A 20999-nucleotide genomic window follows, 5' to 3' on the forward strand; every position below is an offset into this window, starting at 1 on the left:
AAAAAACTGCACTTAAAGAACCCTTACAGAACCATCACATTTTTGAGAATGTAGTAACACAGTGAACTGCACTGGTGTTATAAAAATCAAACCAATAAAAAGTTCCCCAAAGTTCAGAAGCCACAAGCAAAAAATCAATAAACACGGATTATGATAATAAAGGAGGGCTTGGAAAGAGTGAAGAGAAAAGTGTAAAACTGATGCTACTCATTAGAAACAGTGCTGAAAATGTCCTTAATTGAAATGTGCAGGTCGGTGCAACAAATAATATTACATCAAAACATTTACTGCAAAAATGTAATGAAAACAACGAAAAGATGGTGTTCAGATAAAATGTTTAGCAAGTGGGCTGCCTTAAAACTTTTAGATAGGTTTTAGTGACTTTAGAGCTGGAATAAAAAGGTCAAAGACTGTAAGATGTAGATTAATTTTATTTCCTATTAGAACTGCAAATTATTCAAGATCAAATTCAATTTTGAGGCATTCAAATTGACTTTAGGCTAAAGCAACATATTTTATTTAGAGTGTGATTATTATTATTATTATTATTATTATTATTATTATTATTATTATTATTATCATCGTCTGTTTTATTAGCAGCGAATATTAAAAAGCGGACGTTACTGCGACAATGAAAGGTGCCAGTAAAAATCCATGAAGACAAAACACAAACGTTTTGAATTTAACTCCGCAGCTTACCTCAAGCGTTTCCCCTGCCTCACAGAAACTGATGATATTAGAATCATCCGGGCTCTTCCTCAGAGTACCACCAGCAGGAAGGGTGTTGTCATTGTAGGATCTGATGAACTTGAAGTCACTGGTGTGGGATCCTGTTGTCAGATACGCGTCATAATTGTAAGAACTGCGGAGAGTTCCAGCTCCCTCAACCTCTGCATAGTTGGGAGGGAGGTACGCGCTGGGAATGGCCACCGCTCCATCAAACAACAGCCTGGGCTTCCTCCTGCGGCAAAACCTCACAGCCAGGATCAGGATAATGAAAGTCAGAAAGAAGGTGGACACGGACACGAGCGCGATGATCAAATATGACGTCAGTTTGGAGCTGCTCTCCTCATAAGTCATGTCTTTAAGCTCTGGAACTTCAGCGAGGTTATCAGAAATAAGCAGATAGACAGAGCAGCTGGTAGAGAGAGCGGGCTGTCCGTTATCTTTCACTGAGATAACAAGGTTCTGCTTCATGCTGTCAGATTCACTGATGTCCCGCTGCGCCCGGATCTCTCCACTATGGAGACCGATGCTGAAAAGTCCCGGATCAGTGGACTTTACAATGTGATAGGAGAGCCACGCGTTCTGTCCAGAGTCAGCATCCACAGCGATCACCTTGGAGACCAGAGAGCCGGACAGAGCAGCTTTGGGGACCATCTCAGTCATTAAAGACTTCCCCTCTGGAGCAGGGTATAATATCTGTGGAGAGTTATCATTCTCATCTGTTATGAACACACTCACAGTCGCGTTGCTGCTGAGGGGAGGAGAGCCATTGTCTCTGGCCACAACCTGGACTTTGAAGTTTCTGAACTGCTCGTAGTCAAATGACCTCACAGCATGGATCACCCCCGTGTCTGCATTGATGGACAAAAATGAGGACACTGGAACACCGTTGACCTCACTGGACACCAGAGAATACAGCACTGTGCCGTTCTGCCTCCAGTCTGGGTCTCTCGCAGTCACAGAGCAGACAGAGGTGCCTGCTTTGTTGTTCTCAGCTACATGAGTTTTGTAAAACTGCTCTTCAAATACAGGAGGGTTGTCATTTATATCTGCCACAGATAACTGAAAGGTTTTAGAGGAGGATAAAGGTGGGCTGCCTTCATCCACTGCGATAACTGTAAGGTTGTACTCTGAGGTGAGTTCGCGGTCAAGTGGACCAGATGTAGAGATTGAGAAATAATTTTTAATAGATGGTGTTAATTTAAAAGGAACGTTTCCCTGAATGCTGCAGCGAATCTGACGATTTTTCTCAGAGTCCTTGTCTTGTACATTAATAATGCCTACTTCAGTTCCAGGTGACGTGTTTTCTGGAATCGGATTGCTGAGTGACTTTAGTTGTATGGTGGGTGCGTTGTCGTTAACATCGACTACATCAATCACAACTTTAGCGAAAGAAGCCAGTCCTGATCCATCTTTAGCTTCAATCCTTAATTCATACATCGTTTGTTTTTCATAATCTAAGTTTCCACTTAAAATCAAACGCCCTGTTTGGGAGTCAAGGGTAAATAATTTAAGCACGTCACCAGAGAGCCGTCCAAACTGGTAAGTCACCTGACCATTAGCGCCTTCATCAGCGTCAGTGGCGCTCACTGTAGTTACTGTGGTGCCAACTGGTGAATCTTCACGCAGACTCACTTTATAAACTGTCTGGCTGAAGACTGGAGAATTATCATTAGCATCGAGTACAGTAACATGTATGACTATAGAGGCAGATCTAGGCGGATTACCTCCATCGATAGCGGTGAGCATCAACCTCACCTCCTGCTCCTGTTCACGGTCCAGCTCTTTCTCTAAAACCAGCTCGCCATATTTTTCCTGACCGGGATTATTATGGAAAAGGAAAGAAAAGTATCGATTATCCTGTAATTTGTAGCTCTGTACAGCATTCACTCCTATATCTGCGTCATGGGCTTCGTTCACAGCATAGCGAGCGCCCTTAACTGCTGATTCTCTGATCTCTAATTTCACAATATCATTTGGAAAAGCTGGATAATTATCATTGATATCTGTGATTTCTACCACAATGCGATGTAATTCCAGAGGATTTTCAAGGATCACTTCGAATTTTAACGCACAGTCAGTCACGAACCCACACAGCTGCTCTCTGTCGATTCTCTCGGCTACAATCAGGTCTCCAGTCTTCATGTCTATGTCACAGTAACGTTTGCTGCCATCATCGACATCCAGACGCGCTTTACGCAGCGACAACGTTTTCGCATTTATTCCCAGATCCTTTGCCAGATTCCCGATCACAGATCCAATCTTCCTCTCCTCTGGAGTGGAATAGCTCACATCTCCACTTACCGTCGACAACAAGAGGAGAATGGACGTTACACCAAACACAAAACACCGAGCAGTAAATCCACTGTATTCCATAGCTTTCCAAACCAGGAGCTCCCAGTACAGCCAGCGATAAAATCCAGTTTTGCGGAAGATTATAAAAGGTACAAATATATTTAAGAATTGTATCGTTAAAAATCCAACAGAGCTCACATGAAAATAACCTCACAAAGGTTCAATGGCGCTGCCTCCTGCACCAGTTTCCACCACTCCTCTCATTGCATATTAAAACAGTGGGAGGACGATCTTTCCTCCGGTCTAGGCTGGTGAACAGCGACGCAGTGTGATGTGCTCAAGAAACTGCACTTCAAAAATACAATTTATTTACACTGACTCTTATCGCTGTTCTAAGTCACGCCACAAACTGAAGGAAAACTAATTACTTACGAGCGAGCAAATAGAGAAATGTATAAAATTCCTAAAGCAAACGAATATAATATAAAAGGCTCATATCCGGCCGCTGTCCACGGCTGTGGTGCTGAATTAAAGCCATAGTGCAACAACATACGCCCAGTGAATGAATACATCAGAGACCAGAAAGACAAACAAACAAAAAAAAGCATTTCTCGTAAATAATTTACACAAAATAAAAATAATGACTGCACTGGCAGAAGCTGGGGACACGCCGCCTCCACTTCTTGAAGTTACACGAGATCATTTTGGAGGGATTGTTTAGATTTCAGGGCTCCTTTCAGAAGTAATTTATTTTTCCTGACTGCTCTTTATAAATGTTCCCCTTTCCCATTGAAAGAATGTTTTGAGTAATTAACATAAAATATAAAAATAAGTAAATTATATGAAAAAAATAGGTTTAAATGCCGAGGATTACCACTTAAATAAACTGTGCTGAAAGGCTAAATTCCATGCATTTAAATATAAGCTCAGTAAAACAGGAGTAAGGCTGAAGAGAAACTTAGATTATTCAAAAAAAAAAAAAAAACAGTCAAAAGAAATATTTGTCGAAATGCGAGGAAAAGCGTCCGCTCTTAATTTTGAAAAGGACTTCACTATCAAATCACTCACACTAATAACAACACACTGTCACTGAAAGCTACAGTAGCCACGTAAGTCATAAAAGTTTGTTAGAGCAAATAAGTTCTTGAAAAAACACCTTAAAAACTTAAGTCTCTTAATTGTATTTGAGTAAAAAATACGGGCCTTTTCTCTGACTGCTGTACAAAGAATAAAAGAATAAAATAAGAACAAAGAGAGAAATAACTTGAGTGGAAATACAACGAAGTTTTGTGTGTTTTTGCGATAGAAAAGAAGCATTCAAAAGGACTAAATTAATAAAAGCACTGTAGCGTCATTATATATATAATTCATTTTTGAATTTATACTACAATAAAAATCCTAGTAGGTCGCCTTTTCGTCAGTTAGTCTAGTTATGCAGATTAGGTAGTCAGAACTGCCATGTTTTTATTCGTGCAATAAACAAGTTCATCTGTAAAGGTTTATAAGCAAAAATGTAACAAAAAATATGAAAAGAAAAAAACAAAACAGACTTTGTGCCGGCAAGTTTTTCACGTCTATTTACATTTCAAGGTCCTTATGGAAATTAAACCTTTGAGCCTATGGATGAAGTTATTGACCTGAATTTATGTGTGATCATGTTTAAACTGCTGTATGAGAGTTTTGTATTTGTAGGAGATGCTTCTCCACTAGTCAGGCGACATTTGCAACGATGAAACTCCACCAAAGTTCTTACATCATCTCGTCCAAACAGGATTACAACAGTCAAAAACTGATGCCGCAGTTACAAAATTCTCAAACCAAAGTCTCCTTGAAATCAGGCAGAAAATTATTCTTGCTCTGTATGAAAAAGATGTGAATGATCAAGTTTAAACGCAAAACCTGGAAAAAGAATTCTTACCTCGAGCGTTTCCCCTGCCTCGGAGAAACTGATGATATTAGAATCATCCGGGCTCTTCCTCAGAGTACCACCAGCAGGAAGGGTGTTATCATTGTAGGATCTGATGAACTTGAAGTCGCTGGTGTGGGATCCTGTTGTCAGATACGCGTCATAATTGTAAGAACTGCGGAGAGTTCCAGCTCCCTCAACCTCTGCATAGTTGGGAGGGAGGTACGCGCTGGGAATGGCCACCGCTCCATCAAACAACAGCCTGGGCTTCCTCCTGCGGCAAAACCTCACAGCCAGGATCAGGATAATGAAAGTCAGAAAGAAGGTGGACACGGACACGAGCGCGATGATCAAATATGACGTCAGTTTGGAGCTGCTCTCCTCATAAGTCATGTCTTTAAGCTCTGGAACTTCAGCGAGGTTATCAGAAATAAGCAGATAGACAGAGCAGCTGGTAGAGAGATCGGGCTGTCCGTTATCTTTCACTGAGATAACAAGGTTCTGCTTCATGCTGTCAGATTCACTGATGTCCCGCTGCGCCCTGATCTCTCCACTATGGAGACCGATGCTGAAAAGTCCCGGATCAGTGGACTTTACAATGTGATAGGACAGCCACGCGTTCTGTCCAGAGTCAGCATCCACAGCGATCACCTTGGAGACCAGAGAGCCGGACAGAGCAGCTTTGGGGACCATCTCAGTCATTAAAGACTTCCCCTCTGGAGCAGGGTATAATATCTGTGGAGAGTTATCATTCTCATCTGTTATGAACACACTCACAGTCGCGTTGCTGCTGAGGGGAGGAGAGCCATTGTCTCTGGCCACAACCTGGACTTTGAAGTTTCTGAACTGCTCGTAGTCAAATGACCTCACAGCATGGATCACCCCCGTGTCTGCATTGATGGACAAAAATGAGGACACTGGAACACCGTTGACCTCACTGGACACAAGAGAATACAGCACTGTGCCGTTCTGCCTCCAGTCTGGGTCTCTCGCAGTCACAGAGCAGATAGAGGTGCCTGGTTTGTTGTTCTCAGCTACATAAGCTTTGTAGAACTGCTCTTCAAATACAGGAGGGTTGTCATTTATATCTGCCACAGATAACTGAAAGGTTTTAGAGGAGGATAAAGGTGGGCTGCCTTCATCCACTGCGATAACTGTAAGGTTGTACTCTGAGGTGAGTTCGCGGTCAAGTGGACCAGATGTAGAGATTGAGAAATAATTTTTAATAGATGGTGTTAATTTAAAAGGAACGTTTCCCTGAATGCTGCAGCGAATCTGACGATTTTTCTCAGAGTCCTTGTCTTGTACATTAATAATGCCTACTTCAGTTCCAGGTGACGTGTTTTCTGGAATCGGATTGCTGAGTGACTTTAGTTGTATGGTGGGTGCGTTGTCGTTAACATCGACTACATCAATCACAACTTTAGCGAAAGAAGCCAGTCCTGATCCATCTTTAGCTTCAATTTTTAATTCATATGATGTTTGTTTCTCATAATCGACGTTTCCACTTAAAATTAAATTTCCTGTTTCCGAATCAAGCGAAAATAATTCAAGCACGTCTCCAGAGAGCCGTCCGAATTCATACGTCACCTGACCATTAGCGCCTTCATCAGCGTCAGTGGCGCTCACTGTAGTTACTGTGGTGCCAACTGGTGAATCTTCACGCAGACTCACTTTATAAACTGTCTGGCTGAAGACTGGAGAATTATCATTAGCATCGAGCACAGTAACATGTATGACTATAGAGGCAGATCTAGGCGGATTACCTCCATCGATAGCGGTGAGCATCAACCTCACCTCCTGCTCTTGTTCACGGTCCAGCTCTTTCTCTAAAACCAGCTCGCCATATTTTTCCTGACCGGGATTATTATGGAAAAGGAAAGAAAAGTATCGATTATCCTGTAATTTGTAGCTCTGTACAGCATTCACTCCTATATCTGCGTCATGGGCTTCATTCACCGCATAGCGAGCGCCCTTAACTGCTGATTCACTGATCTCCAGTTTAACAACGTCCTTGGCGAAAGCTGGAGAATTATCATTAATATCTGTGATTTCTACCACAATGCGATGTAATTCCAGAGGATTTTCGAGGATCACTTCGAATTTTAACGCACAGTCAGTCACGAACCCACACAGCTGCTCTCTGTCGATTCTCTCGGCTACAATCAGGTCTCCAGTCTTCATGTCTATGTCACAGTAACGTTTGCTGCCGTCATCGACATCCAGACGCGCTTTACGCAGCGACAACGTTTTCGCATTTATTCCCAGATCCTTTGCTAGATTCCCGATCACAGACCCAATCTTCCTCTCCTCTGGAGTGGAATAGCTCACATCTCCGTTTACCGTCGACAACAAGAGGAGAATGGACGTTACACCAAACACAAAACACCGAGCAGTAAATCCACTGTATTCCATATTAAGCTTTCCAAACCAGGAGCTCCCAGAACAGCCAGCGGTAAAATCCAGTTTTGCGGAAGATTATAGAAGGGACAATATATATTTAAGAAATGTGTCGTTAAAAATCCAACAGAGCTCACATGAAACTAACCTCAGAAAGGTTCAATGGCGCTGCCTCCTGCACCAGTTTCCACCACTCCTCTCATTGCATATTAAAACAGTGGGAGGACGATCTTTCCTCCGGTCTAGACTGGTGAACAGCGACGCAGTGTGATGTATTCAAGTAACTACACTATAAAAGCACTAGTTGTGTACTCAGTATCTTATCGCTGTTGTAAGTCACGCCATACAAACGGAAAACAAATTGCACAGGATCATAGAAATAAAGAAACGTTTAAAATTTCTACAGCAAACCAATACAGTAAAAAGCTCATATCGGGCCGCTGTCCACGACTGTGGTGCTGAACCAAAGCCACAGCAACAACATAGACACAGTGAACATATTAGGGGTAAAAGGAAAAAGCAAACTACTCAGGTTTTTTTTTTTTTTTTTTGGAAATAACTTGCGCAATATCAAAGCATTACACATGCTAACAGCGTACACTGTTAGAAATAAAGGTACTAAGCAGGTACATGTTTCGTTCATCAAGGTGCAAACAATGTAAATGTACCTTCAAAAGGTTCTACAGTGGTTTTAAGGTCTGATCGTGAAGCTTAAATCAGTTCCTCCACGTGAAAATTTGGTTTTTGTACATTTTAATAACCAAATGTTTTAAAACAGAGCAGTAGAATAAAAGCCTGGAGGCGAGGCGGGGTGTGTGGAGTCAGTGCATCTTAGAAAATAGAATTTCAATGGATTCTAGTACAGTGATGTTCCCAGACTTAAGGTACTGAGATGTACCCCTGAGGGTCCCACCACAGTGACAAAAAGGGTCTTGCCCCAGTGAGAGTGTCGCATCTTTTTTTTTTTTTTTTCTGAGTGTGTATACTCCTAATTATGAAAAAAATATATATATCACCATAGAATTCCTCAAACTCGTCAGATCACACTTTCATTGTAAACTAAAGTAGCCACGTGACTAAGAAAAAAACGATGGAGAAAATCAGTGCTTGGCAAAACAGTTTAACAGCTTAATTCAATTTATTTGACTCAACAATATGAGATAATTGTGTATACAAATATTTCAATAATAGGGATGAATAATTTAACTAGTACAAAAGCATGCGTTTGCTTTTTATTGTCATGAAGTAGTATTAAAAATGATCAAATCATTTAAAAAAAAATAAACTATCATGTGATGGTTTCTATTTATTAATTATTTATTATAATTACTATGAGAGTCTTCATAGGTCGTTATTTCCTGATTTGGTCTAGTTATTCAAATTAGGTAGTCAGTTCTGTCCTGTGTTGAGACGAACGTTCACTAAATTAATCACTAAATGTTTTTCCAATCAATTTGCAGAAACTTTTTTCTTTTGGCTTCATGTTACAAAAAGATGAAAGAAAAATTGCACATTTTGTGTCAGCAAATTGAGCTCGGATTTCACTGGGAATTTTTTTTTTCCTGTTAATTTTGTGAATATAACAACTCAAACCGTTGAAGAAATTATTCATCTGGCTTTAAATGTTTTATGTTTACATTGCTGCATGAGAATTTTGGATGCCCACAAGACGCTCCTGCACTTGTCAAACGAGATTTGCAACCCTGAAATGCCAAGAAAGTTCTTACACCAACTCCTCCTTACTGAATTACAACGTTAAACAAAGTGTGGCTGTTATACAGCTTAGGAGCTTTTCAAACCAAATATTTATTGAAATCAGGTAAAAAGACGTAACATGACAAAAGACCACAATCATCATTCCTAAAGACGAGACCTAGAAACAGAAATCTTACCTCGAGAGTTTCCCCTGCCTCGGAGAAACTGATGATATTAGAATCATCCGGACTCTTCCTCAAAGTACCACCAGCAGGAAGAGTGTTATCATTATAGGATCTGATGAACTTGAAGTCGCTGGTGTGGGATCCTGTTGTCAGATACGCGTCATAATTGTAAGAACTGCGGAGAGTTCCAGCTCCCTCAACCTCTGCATAGTTGGGAGGGAGGTAAGCGCTGGGAATGGCCACCGCTCCATCAAACAACAGCCTGGGCTTCCTCCTGCGGCAAAACCTCACAGCCAGGATCAGGATAATGAAAGTCAGAAAGAAGGTGGACACGGACACAAGCGCGATGATCAAATATGACGTCAGTTTGGAGCTGCTCTCCTCATAAGTCATGTCTTTAAGTTCTGGAACTTCAGCGAGGTTATCAGAAATAAGCAGATAGACAGAGCAGCTGGTAGAGAGAGCGGGCTGTCCGTTATCTTTCACTGAGATAACAAGGTTCTGCTTCATGCTGTCAGATTCACTGATGTCCCGCTGCGCCCTGATCTCTCCACTATGGAGACCGATGCTGAAAAGTCCCGGATCAGTGGATTTTACAATGTGATAGGACAGCCACGCGTTCTGTCCAGAGTCAGCATCCACAGCGATCACCTTGGAGACCAGAGAGCCGGACAGAGCAGCTTTGGGGACCATCTCAGTCATTAAATACTTCCCCTCTGGAGCAGGGTATAATATCTGTGGAGAGTTATCATTCTCATCTGTTATGAACACACTCACAGTCGCGTTGCTGCTGAGGGGAGGAGAGCCATTGTCTCTGGCCACAACCTGGACTTTGAAGTTCCTGAACTGCTCGTAGTCAAATGACCTCACAGCATGGATCACCCCCGTGTCTGCACTGATGGACAAAAATGAGGACACTGGAACACCGTTGACCTCACTGGACACCAGAGAATACAGCACTGTGCCGTTCTGCCTCCAGTCTGGGTCTCTCGCAGTCACAGAGCAGATAGAGGTGCCTGGTTTGTTGTTCTCAGCTACATAAGCTTTGTAGAACTGCTCTTCAAATACAGGAGGGTTGTCATTCACATCTGCCACAGATAACTGAAAGGTTTTAGAGGAGGATAAAGGTGGGCTGCCTTCATCCACTGCGATAACTGTAATGTTGTACTCGGAGGTGAGTTCGCGGTCAAGTGGACCAGATGTAGAGATTGAGAAATAATTTTTAATAGATGGTGTTAATTTAAAAGGAACGTTTCCCTGAATGCTGCAGCGAATCTGACGATTTTTCTCAGAGTCCTTGTCTTGTACATTAATAATGCCTACTTCAGTTCCAGGTGACGTGTTTTCTGGAATCGGATTGCTGAGTGACTTTAGTTGTATAGTGGGTGCGTTGTCGTTAACATCGACTACATCAATCACAACTTTAGCGAAAGAAGCCAGTCCTGATCCATCTTTAGCTTCAATCCTTAATTCATACATCGTTTGTTTTTCATAATCTAAGTTTCCACTTAAAATTAAACGCCCTGTTTGCGACTCAAGGTTAAATAATTTAAGCACGTCTCCAGAGAGCCGTCCAAACTGGTAAGTCACCTGACCATTAGCACCTTCATCAGCGTCAGTGGCGCTCACTGTAGTTACTGTGGTGCCAACTGGTGAATCTTCACGCAGACTCACTTTATAAACTGTCTGGCTGAAGACTGGAGAATTATCATTAGCATCGAGTACAGTAACATGTATGACTATAGAGGCAGATCTAGGCGGATTACCTCCATCGATAGCGGTGAGCATCAACCTCACCTCCTGGTCCTGTTCACGGTCCAGCTCTTTCTCTAAAACCAGCTCGCCATATTTTTCCTGACCGGGATTATTATGGAAAAGGAAAGAAAAGTATCGATTATCCTGTAATTTGTAGCTCTGTACAGCATTCACTCCTATATCTGCGTCATGGGCTTCATTCACAGCATAGCGAGGGCCTTTAACGGCTAATTCACTGATCTCTAATTTTACAATATCATTTGGAAAAGCCGGAGAATTATCATTAATATCTGTGATTTCTACCACAATGCGATGTAATTCCAGAGGATTTTCGAGGATCACTTCAAATTTTAACGCACAGTCAGTCATGAACCCACACAGCTGCTCTCTGTCGATTCTCTCGGCTACAATCAGGTCTCCAGTCCTCATGTCTATGTCACAGTAACGTTTGCTGCCATCATCGACATCCAGACGCGCTTTACGCAGCGACAACGTTTTCGCATTTATTCCCAGATCCTTTGCCAGATTCCCGATCACAGACCCAATCTTCCTCTCCTCTGGAGTGGAATAGCTCACATCTCCGTTTACCGTCGACAACAAGAGGAGAATGGACGTTACACCAAACACAAAAGACCGAGCAGTAAATCCACTGTATTCCATATTAAGCTTTCCAAACCAGGAGCTCCCAGAACAGCCAGCGATAAAATCCAGTTTTGCGGAAGATTATAAAAGGGACAAATATATTTAAGAAAAGTGTCGTTAAAAATCCAACAGAGCTCACATGAAAATAACCTCACAAAGGTTCAATGGCGCTGCCTCCTGCACCAGTTTCCACCACTCCTCTCATTGCATATTAAAACAGTGGGAGGACGATCTTTCCTCCGGTCTAGACTGGTGAACAGCGACGCAGTGTGATGTGCTCAAGAAACTGCACTGCAAAAATACTATTTATTTACACAGACTCTTATCGCTGTCCTAAGTCACGCCACAAACTGAAGGAAAACTAGTTACTTACGAGCGAGCAAATAGAGAAATGTATAAAAGTTCTAAAGCAAACGAATATAATATAAAAGGCTCATATCCGGCCGCTGTCCACGGCTGTGGTGCTGAATTAAAGCCATAGTGCAACAACATACGCCCAGTGAATGAATACATCAGAGACCAGAAAGACAAACAAACAAAAAAAAGCATTTCTCGTAAATAATTTACACAAAATAAAAATAATGACTGCACTGGCAGAAGCTGGGGACACGCTGCCTCCACTTTTTGAAGTTACACGAGATCATTTTGGAGGGATTGTTTAGATTTCAGGGCTCCTTTCAGAAGTAATTTATTTTTCCTGACTGCTCTTTATAAATGTTCCCCTTTCCCATTGAAAAATGTTTTGAGTAATTAACATAAAATATAAAAATAAGTAAATTATATGAAAAAATAGGTTTAAATGCCGAGAGTTACCACTTAAATAAACTGTGCTGAAAGGCTAAATTCCAAGCATTTAAATATAAGCTCAGTAAAACAGGAGTAAGGTTGAAGAGAAACTTAAATTATTTAAAAAAAAAAAAAAAACGCTCAAAAGAAATATTTGTCGAAATGCGAGGAAAAGCGTCCGCTCTTAATTTTGAAAAGGACTTCACTATCAAATCACTCACACTAATAACAACACACTGTCACTGAAAGCTACTGTAGCCACGTAAGTAATAAAAGTTTGTTAGAGCAAATAAGTTCTTGAAAAAACACCCTAAAAACTTAAGTCAATTAATTGTATTTGACGAATAAATACGAGCCTTTTCTCTGACTGCTGTACAAAGAATAAAATAATAAAATAAGAACAAAGAGAGAAATAACGTGAGTGGAAATACAACGAATTTTTGTGTGTTTTTGCGATAGAAAAGAAGCATTCAAAAGGACTAAATTAATAAAAGCACTGTAGCGTTATTATATATATAATTCATTTTTGAATTTATACTCCAATAAAAATCCTAGTAGGTCGCCTTTTCGTCAGTTAGTTTAGTTATGCAGATTAGGCAGTCAGTACTGCCATGTGTTGATGTGTGCAATAAACAAGTTCATCTGTAAAGGTTTATAAGCAAAAATGTAACAAAAAATATGAAAAGAAAAAAACAAAACAGACTTTGTGCCGGCAAGTTTTTCACGTCTATTTACATTTCAAGGTCCTTATGGAAATTAAACCTTTGAGCCTATGGATGAAGTTATTGACCTGGTTTTATTTGTGATCATGTTTAAACTGCTGTATGATTTTTGTATTTGTAGGAGATGCTTCTCCACTAGTCAGGCCACATTTGCAACGATGAAACTCCACCAAAGTTCTTACATCATCTCGTCCAAACAGGATTACAACAGTCAAAAACTGATGCCGCAGTTACAAACGACTCAAACCAAATTCTCCTTGAAATCAGGCCAAAAAAAATATTCTTGCTCTGTATGAAAAATATGTGAATGATCAAGTTTAAACGCAAAACCTGGAAAAAGAATTCTTACCTCGAGCGTTTCCCCTGCCTCACAGAAACTGATGATATTAGAATCATCCGGGCTCTTCCTCAGAGTACCACCAGCAGGAAGGGTGTTGTCATTGTAGGATCTGATGAACTTGAAGTCGCTGGTGTGGGATCCTGTTGTCAGATACGCGTCATAATTGTAAGAACTGCGGAGAGTTCCAGCTCCCTCAACCTCTGCATAGTTGGGAGGGAGGTACGCGCTGGGAATGGCCACCGCTCCATCAAACAACAGCCTGGGCTTCCTCCTGCAGCAAAACCTCACAGCCAGGATCAGGATAATGAAAGTCAGAAAGAAGGTGGACACGGACACGAGCGCGATGATCAAATATGACGTCAGTTTGGAGCTGCTCTCCTCATAAGTCATGTCTTTAAGCTCTGGAACTTCAGCGAGGTTATCAGAAATAAGCAGATAGACAGAGCAGCTGGTAGAGAGAGCGGGCTGTCCGTTATCTTTCACTGAGATCACAAGGTTCTGCTTCATGCTGTCAGATTCACTGATGTCCCGCTGCGCCCGGATCTCTCCACTATGGAGACCGATGCTGAAAAGTCCCGGATCAGTGGACTTTACAATGTGATAGGACAGCCACGCGTTCTGTCCAGAGTCAGCATCCACAGCGATCACCTTGGAGACCAGAGAGCCGGACAGAGCAGCTTTGGGGACCATCTCAGTCATTAAAGACTTCCCCTCTGGAGCAGGGTATAATATCTGTGGAGAGTTATCATTCTCATCTGTTATGAACACACTCACAGTCGCGTTGCTGCTGAGGGGAGGAGAGCCATTGTCTCTGGCCACAACCTGGACTTTGAAGTTCCTCAACTGCTCGTAGTCAAATGACCTCAAAGCATGGATCACCCCCGTGTCTGCATTGATGGACAAAAATGAGGACACTGGAACACCGTTGACCTCACTGGACACCAGAGAATACAGCACTGTGCCGTTCTGCCTCCAGTCTGGGTCTCTTGCAGTCACAGAGCAGATAGAGGTGCCTGGTTTGTTGTTCTCAGCTACATAAGCTTTGTAGAACTGCTCTTCAAATACAGGAGGGTTGTCATTCACATCAGCCACAGATAACTGAAAGGTTTTAGAGGAGGATAAAGGTGGGCTGCCTTCATCCACTGCGATAACTGTAATGTTGTATTCTGAGGTTAGTTCGCGGTCAAGTGGACCAGATGTAGAGATTGAGAAATAATTTTTAATAGATGGTGTTAATTTAAAAGGAACGTTTCCCTGAATGCTGCAGCGAATCTGACGATTTTTCTCAGAGTCCTTGTCTTGTACATTAAAAATGCCTACTTCCGTTCCAGGTGACGTGTTTTCTGGAATCGGATTGCTGAGTGACTTTAGTTGTATGGTGGGTGCGTTGTCGTTAACATCGACTACATCAATCACAACTTTAGCGAAAGAAGCCAGTCCTGATCCATCTTTAGCTTCAATGTTTAATTCATACATCGTTTGTTTTTCGTAATCTAAGTTTCCACTTAAAATTAAACACCCTGTTTGGGAGTCAAGGGTAAATAATTTAAGCACGTCACCAGACATATGTCCGAATTCATACGTCACCTGACCATTAGCGCCTTCATCAGCGTCAGTGGCGCTCATTGTAGTTACTGTGGTGCCAACTGGTGAATCTTCACGCAGACTCACTTTATAAACTGTCTGGCTGAAGACTGGAGAATTATCATTAGCATCGAGTACAGTAACATGTATGACTATAGAAGCAGATCTAGGCGGATTACCTCCATCGATAGCGGTGAGCATCAACCTCACCTCCTGCTCCTGTTCACGGTCCAGCTCTTTCTCTAAAACCAGCTCGCCGTATTTTTCCTTACCGGGATTATTATGGAAAATGAAAGAAAAGTATCGATTATCCTGTAATTTGTAGCTCTGTACAGCATTCACTCCTATATCTGCGTCATGGGCTTGACTTACGGCATAGCGAGCGCCTTTATCAGCTGACTCAGTGATTTCCAGTTTAACAACGTCCTTGGCAAAAGCTGGAGAATTATCATTAATATCTGTGATTTCTACCACAATGCGATGTAATTCCAGGGGATTTTCGAGGATCACTTCAAATTTTAACGCACAGTCAGTCACGAACCCACACAGCTGCTCCCTGTCGATTCTCTCGGCTACAATCAGGTCTCCAGTCTTCATGTCTATGTCACAGTATCGTTTGCTGCCATCATCGACATCCAGACGCGCTTTACGCAGCGACAACGTTTTCGCATTTATTCCAAGATCCTTTGCCAGATTCCCGATCACAGACCCAATCTTCCTCTCCTCTGGAGTGGAATAGCTCACATCTCCACTTACCGTCGACAACAAGAGGAGAATGGACGTTACACCATACACAAAACACCGAGCAGTAAATCCACTGTATTCCATATTAAGCTTTCCAAACCAGGAGCTCCCAGTACAGCCAGTGATAAAATCCAGTTTTGCGGAAGATTATAGAAGGGACAAATATATTTAAGAATTGTATCGTTAAAAATCCAACGGAGCTCACATGAAAATAACCTCACAAAGGTTCAATGGCGCTGCCTCCTGCACCAGTTTCCACCACTCCTCTCATTGCATATTAAAACAGTGGGAGGACGATCTTTCCTCCGGTCTAGACTGGTGAACAGCGACGCAGTGTGATGTGCTCAAGAAACTGCACTTCAAAAATACTAATTATTTAAACAGACTCTTATCGCTGTCCTAAGTCACGCCACAAACTGAAGGAAAACTAATTACTCAGGAGCGACAAATAGAGAAATGTATAAAATTTCTAAAGCAAACGAATATAATATAAAAGGCTCATATCAGGCCGCTGTCCACGGCTGTGGTGCTGAATTAAAGCCATAGTGCAACAACATACGCCCAGTGAATGAATACATCAGAGACCAGAAAGACAAACAAACAAAAAAAAGCATTTCTCGTAAATAATTTACACAAAATAAAAATAATGACTGCACTGGCAGAAGCTGGGGACACGCCGCCTCCACTTCTTGAAGTTACAAGAGATCATTTTGGAGGGATTGTTTAGATTTCAGGGCTCCTTTCAGAAGTAATTTATTTTTCCTTACTGCTCTTTAAAAATCTTCCCCTTTCCCATTGAAAAATGTTTTGAGTAATTAACATAAAATATAAAAATAAGAAAATTACATGAAAAAAATAGGTTTAAATGCCGAGAGTTACCACTTAAATAAACTGTGCTGAAAGGCTAAATTCCATGCATTTAAATATAAGCTCAGTAAAACAGGAGTAAGGCTGAAGAGAAACGTAGATTATTCAAAAAAAAAAAAAAACAGTCAAAAGAAATATTTGTCGAAATGCGAGGAAAAGCGTCCGCTCTTAATTTTGAAAAGGACTTCACTATCAAATCACTCACACTAATAACAACACACTGTCACTGAAAGCTACTGTAGCCACGTAAGTAATAAAAGTTTGTTAGAGCAAATAAGTTCTTGAAAAAACACGCTAAAAACTTAAGTCAATTAATTTTATTTGAGTAAAAAATACGGGCCTTTCCTCTGACTGCTGTACAAAGAATAAAAGAATAAAATAAGAACAAAGAGAGAAATAACGTGAGTGGAAATACAACGAATTTTTGCGTGTTTTTGCGATAGAAAAGAAACATTCAAAAGGACTAAATTAATAAAAGCACTGTAGCGTTATTATATATATAATTCATTTTTGAATTTTTAATCCAATAAAAATCCTAGTAGGTCGCCTTTTCGTCAGTTAGTCTAGTTATGCAGATTAGGCAGTCAGTACTGCCATGTGTTGATGTGTGCAATAAACAAGTTCATCTGTAAAGGTTTATAAGCAAAAATGTAACAAAAAATATGAAAAGAAAAAAACAAAACAGACTTTGTGCCGGCAAGTTTTTCACGTCTATTTACATTTCAAGGTCCTTATGGAAATTAAACCTTTGAGCCTATGGATGAAGATATTGACCTGGTTTTATGTGTGATCATGTTTAAACTGCTGTATGAGAGTTTTGTATTTGTAGGAGATGCTTCTCCACTAGTCAGGCCACATTTGCAACGATGAAACTCCACCAAAGTTCTTACATCATCTCGTCCATACAGGATTACAACAGTCAACAACTGATGCCACAGTTACACACTTCTCAAACCAAATTCTCCTTGAAATCAGGCCAAAAAAAATATTCTTGCTCTGTATGAAAAATATGTGAATGATCAAGTTTAAACGCAAAACCTGGAAAAAGAATTCTTACCTCGAGCGTTTCCCCTGCCTCACAGAAACTGATGATATTAGAGTCATCCGGGCTCTTCCTCAGAGTACCACCAGCAGGAAGGGTGTTGTCATTGTAGGATCTGATGAACTTGAAGTCGCTGGTGTGGGATCCTGTTGTCAGATACGCGTCATAATTGTAAGAACTGCGGAGAGTTCCAGCTCCCTCAACCTCTGCATAGTTGGGAGGGAGGTACGCGCTGGGAATGGCCACCGCTCCATCAAACAACAGCCTGGGCTTCCTCCTGCGGCAAAACCTCACAGCCAGGATCAGGATAATGAAAGTCAGAAAGAAGGTGGACACGGACACAAGCGCGATGATCAAATATGACGTCAGTTTGGAGCTGCTCTCCTCATAAGTCATGTCTTTAAGCTCTGGAACTTCAGCGAGGTTATCAGAAATAAGCAGATAGACAGAGCAGCTGGTAGAGAGAGCGGGCTGTCCGTTATCTTTCACTGAGATCACAAGGTTCTGCTTCATGCTGTCAGATTCACTGATGTCCCGCTGCGCCCTGATCTCTCCACTGTGGAGACCGATGCTGAAAAGTCCCGGATCAGTGGACTTTACAATGTGATAGGAGAGCCACGCGTTCTGTCCAGAGTCAGCATCCACAGCAATCACCTTGGAGACCAGAGAGCCGGACAGAGCAGCTTTAGGGACCATCTCAGTCATTAAAGACTTCCCGTCTGGAGCAGGGTATAATATCTGTGGAGAGTTATCATTCTCATCTGTTATGAACACACTCACAGTCGCGTTGCTGCTGAGGGGAGGAGAGCCATTGTCTCTGGCCACAACCTGGACTTTGAAGTTTCTGAACTGCTCGTAGTCAAATGACCTCACAGCATGGATCACCCCCGTGTCTGCATTGATGGACAAAAATGAGGACACTGGAACACCGTTGACCTCACTGGACACCAGAGAATACAGCACTGTGCCGTTCTGCCTCCAGTCTGGGTCTCTCGCAGTCACAGAGCAGATAGAGGTGCCTGGTTTGTTGTTCTCAGCTACATAAGCTTTGTAGAACTGCTCTTCAAATACAGGAGGGTTGTCATTCACATCTGCCACAGATAACTGAAAGGTTTTAGAGGAGGATAAAGGTGGGCTGCCTTCATCCACTGCGATAACTGTAATGTTGTACTCGGAGGTGAGTTCGCGGTCAAGTGGACCAGATGTAGAGATTGAGAAATAATTTTTAATAGATGGTGTTAATTTAAAAGGAACGTTTCCCTGAATGCTGCAGCGAATCTGACGATTTTTCTCAGAGTCCTTGTCTTGTACATTAATAATGCCTACTTCAGTTCCAGGTGACGTGTTTTCTGGAATCGGATTGCTGAGTGACTTTAGTTGTATAGTGGGTGCGTTGTCGTTAACATCGACTACATCAATCACAACTTTAGCGAAAGAAGCCAGTCCTGATCCATCTTTAGCTTCAATGCTTAATTCATACATCGTTTGTTTTTCATAATCTAAGTTTCCACTTAAAATCAAACGCCCTGTTTGCGAGTCAAGGGTAAATAATTTAAGCACGTCACCAGACATATGTCCGAATTCATACGTCACCTGACCATTAGCGCCTTCATCAGCGTCAGTGGCGCTCACTGTAGTTACTGTGGTGCCAACTGGTGAATCTTCACGCAGACTCACTTTATAAACTGTCTGGCTGAAGACTGGAGAATTATCATTAGCATCGAGTACAGTAACATGTATGACTATAGAGGCAGATCTAGGCGGATTACCTCCATCGATAGCGGTGAGCATCAACCTCACCTCCTGCTCCTGTTCACGGTCCAGCTCTTTCTCTAAAACCAGCTCGCCATATTTTTCCTGACCGGGATTATTATGGAAAAGGAAAGAAAAGTATCGATTATCCTGTAATTTGTAGCTCTGTACAGCATGCACTCCTATATCTGCGTCACGGGCTTGACTTACAGCGTAGCGAGCGCCTTTAACGGCTGATTCTCTGATCTCCAATTTAACAACGTCCTTGGCGAAAGCTGGAGAATTATCATTAATATCTGCGATTTCTACCACAATGCGATGTAATTCCAGAGGATTTTCGAGGATCACTTCGAATTTTAACGCACAGTCAGTCACGAACCCACACAGCTGCTCTCTGTCGATTCTCTCGGCTACAATCAGGTCTCCAGTCTTCATGTCTATGCCACAGTAACGTTTGCTGCCATCATCGACATCCAGACGCGCTTTACGCAGCGACAACGTTTTCGCATTTATTCCCAGATCTTTTGCCAGATTCCCAATCACAGACCCAATCTTCCTCTCCTCTGGAGTGGAATAGCTCACATCTCCGTTTACCGTCGACAACAAGAGGAGAATGGACGTTACACCAAACACAAAACACCGAGCAGTAAATCCACTGTATTCCATATTAAGCTTTCCAAACCAGGAGCTCCCAGAACAGCCAGCGATAAAATCCAGTTTTGTGGAAGATTATAGAAGGGACAAATATATTTAAGAAATGTGTCGTTAAAAATCCAACAGAGCTCACATGAAAATAACCTCACAAAGGTTCAATGGCGCTGCCTCCTGCACCAGTTTCCACCACTCCTCTCATTGCATATTAAAACAGTGGGAGGACGATCTTTCCTCCGGTCTAGGCTGGTGAACAGCGACGCAGTGTGATGTGTTTAAAAACTGCACTGTTAAAACGCTCATCATGTACCCAGTACTTTTGAGCTGTTCTAAGTATTGCCATGAAAATACGGAGAACAAATCAGAAAGAAACAAACTAATAAAGAAAATTTTAACATTCCGACACAATCGATTATGATGTAAAGCTCATATGGGGCCGCTGTCCGCGGCTGTGGTGCTGATCTTAAACAACGGTGCGGAAATGTACAGCCTGGGAACATCACAAGAACCAGGTGGGAAAGGCAAATCATGCATTTTTGGCAAATTAATTACAATTAATGAAAATATTGGCCACACGCGCGTAAAATTAAGCAGTTCATGGGACATATTGTGTCGCTTCTGGGAAAGGCACGCGGTCATTTTGGAGGACTGTGGGTCAGTTTTTTAAATCTACATGGTTTGTATTCCTGAAAACGTGTTTCAGACCAACTTCTCACAATAATCACAAAACACTGTCTTTATAAGATTAAGTAGCGACGTCACTTAAAATTGTAATAATAATAATAATAATAATAATAATAATAATAATAATAATAATAATTCTTTCGGCTGCTCCCTTTACGGGTCGCAACAGCAGATCATCTGCCTCCATCTTGCCGTATCCACTGCCTCCTCTACTTTTACACCA

The 20999-nt window shown here is 41.7% G+C and overlaps 2 protein-coding genes across 9 annotated transcripts in view; both read right to left on the reverse strand.

The window, feature by feature from the left end:
* LOC108437803 (protocadherin alpha-C2-like) overlaps positions 1 to 20999 on the reverse strand; it is a 334331-nt gene that overhangs the window by 239188 nt on the left and 74144 nt on the right. Inside the window, exon 1 of one of the 8 annotated variants that reach the window (XM_037547153.1) lies at positions 13462 to 15890. The exons of 3 other annotated variants lie outside the window; for them this stretch is intronic. In XM_037547153.1, coding sequence (XP_037403050.1) covers positions 13462 to 15864 — 2403 coding nt within the window. In that variant the 5' untranslated portion in view covers positions 15865 to 15890. Of the gene's footprint in view, positions 1 to 699; positions 3212 to 4939; positions 7425 to 9219; positions 11753 to 13461; positions 15891 to 20999 lie in introns of those variants that run through there. 4 more of the 8 variants (XM_037547178.1, XM_037547155.1, XM_037547159.1 and 1 more) reach the window with 4 other exon arrangements.
* Positions 17232 to 20274, reverse strand: LOC119265997 (protocadherin gamma-A11-like). Its single transcript, XM_037547418.1, has 2 exons — positions 17705 to 20274; positions 17232 to 17273 (listed from the first exon to the last, which is right to left on the reverse strand). The coding sequence occupies exons 1-2, from the start codon at positions 20105 to 20107 to the stop codon at positions 17232 to 17234; spliced, it is 2445 nt and encodes an 814-aa protein (XP_037403315.1). The 5' UTR covers positions 20108 to 20274.

This window comes from Pygocentrus nattereri, chromosome 18 (genome assembly GCF_015220715.1).
Source record: "Pygocentrus nattereri isolate fPygNat1 chromosome 18, fPygNat1.pri, whole genome shotgun sequence".
In the NCBI taxonomy this organism is placed as follows: Eukaryota; Metazoa; Chordata; class Actinopteri; order Characiformes; family Serrasalmidae; genus Pygocentrus; species Pygocentrus nattereri.

Bases quoted from the DNA above. Each gene is read 5' to 3' on its own strand.
- LOC119265997 (XM_037547418.1), bottom strand. From the start codon at position 20,107: ATGGAATACAGTGGATTTACTGCTCGGTGTTTTGTGTTTGGTGTAACG. The intron at 17,274-17,704 runs GTAAGAATTCTT...AAACCTTTACAG, and splicing joins AGGCAGGGGAAACGCTCGAG to ATGAACTTGTTTATTGCACA.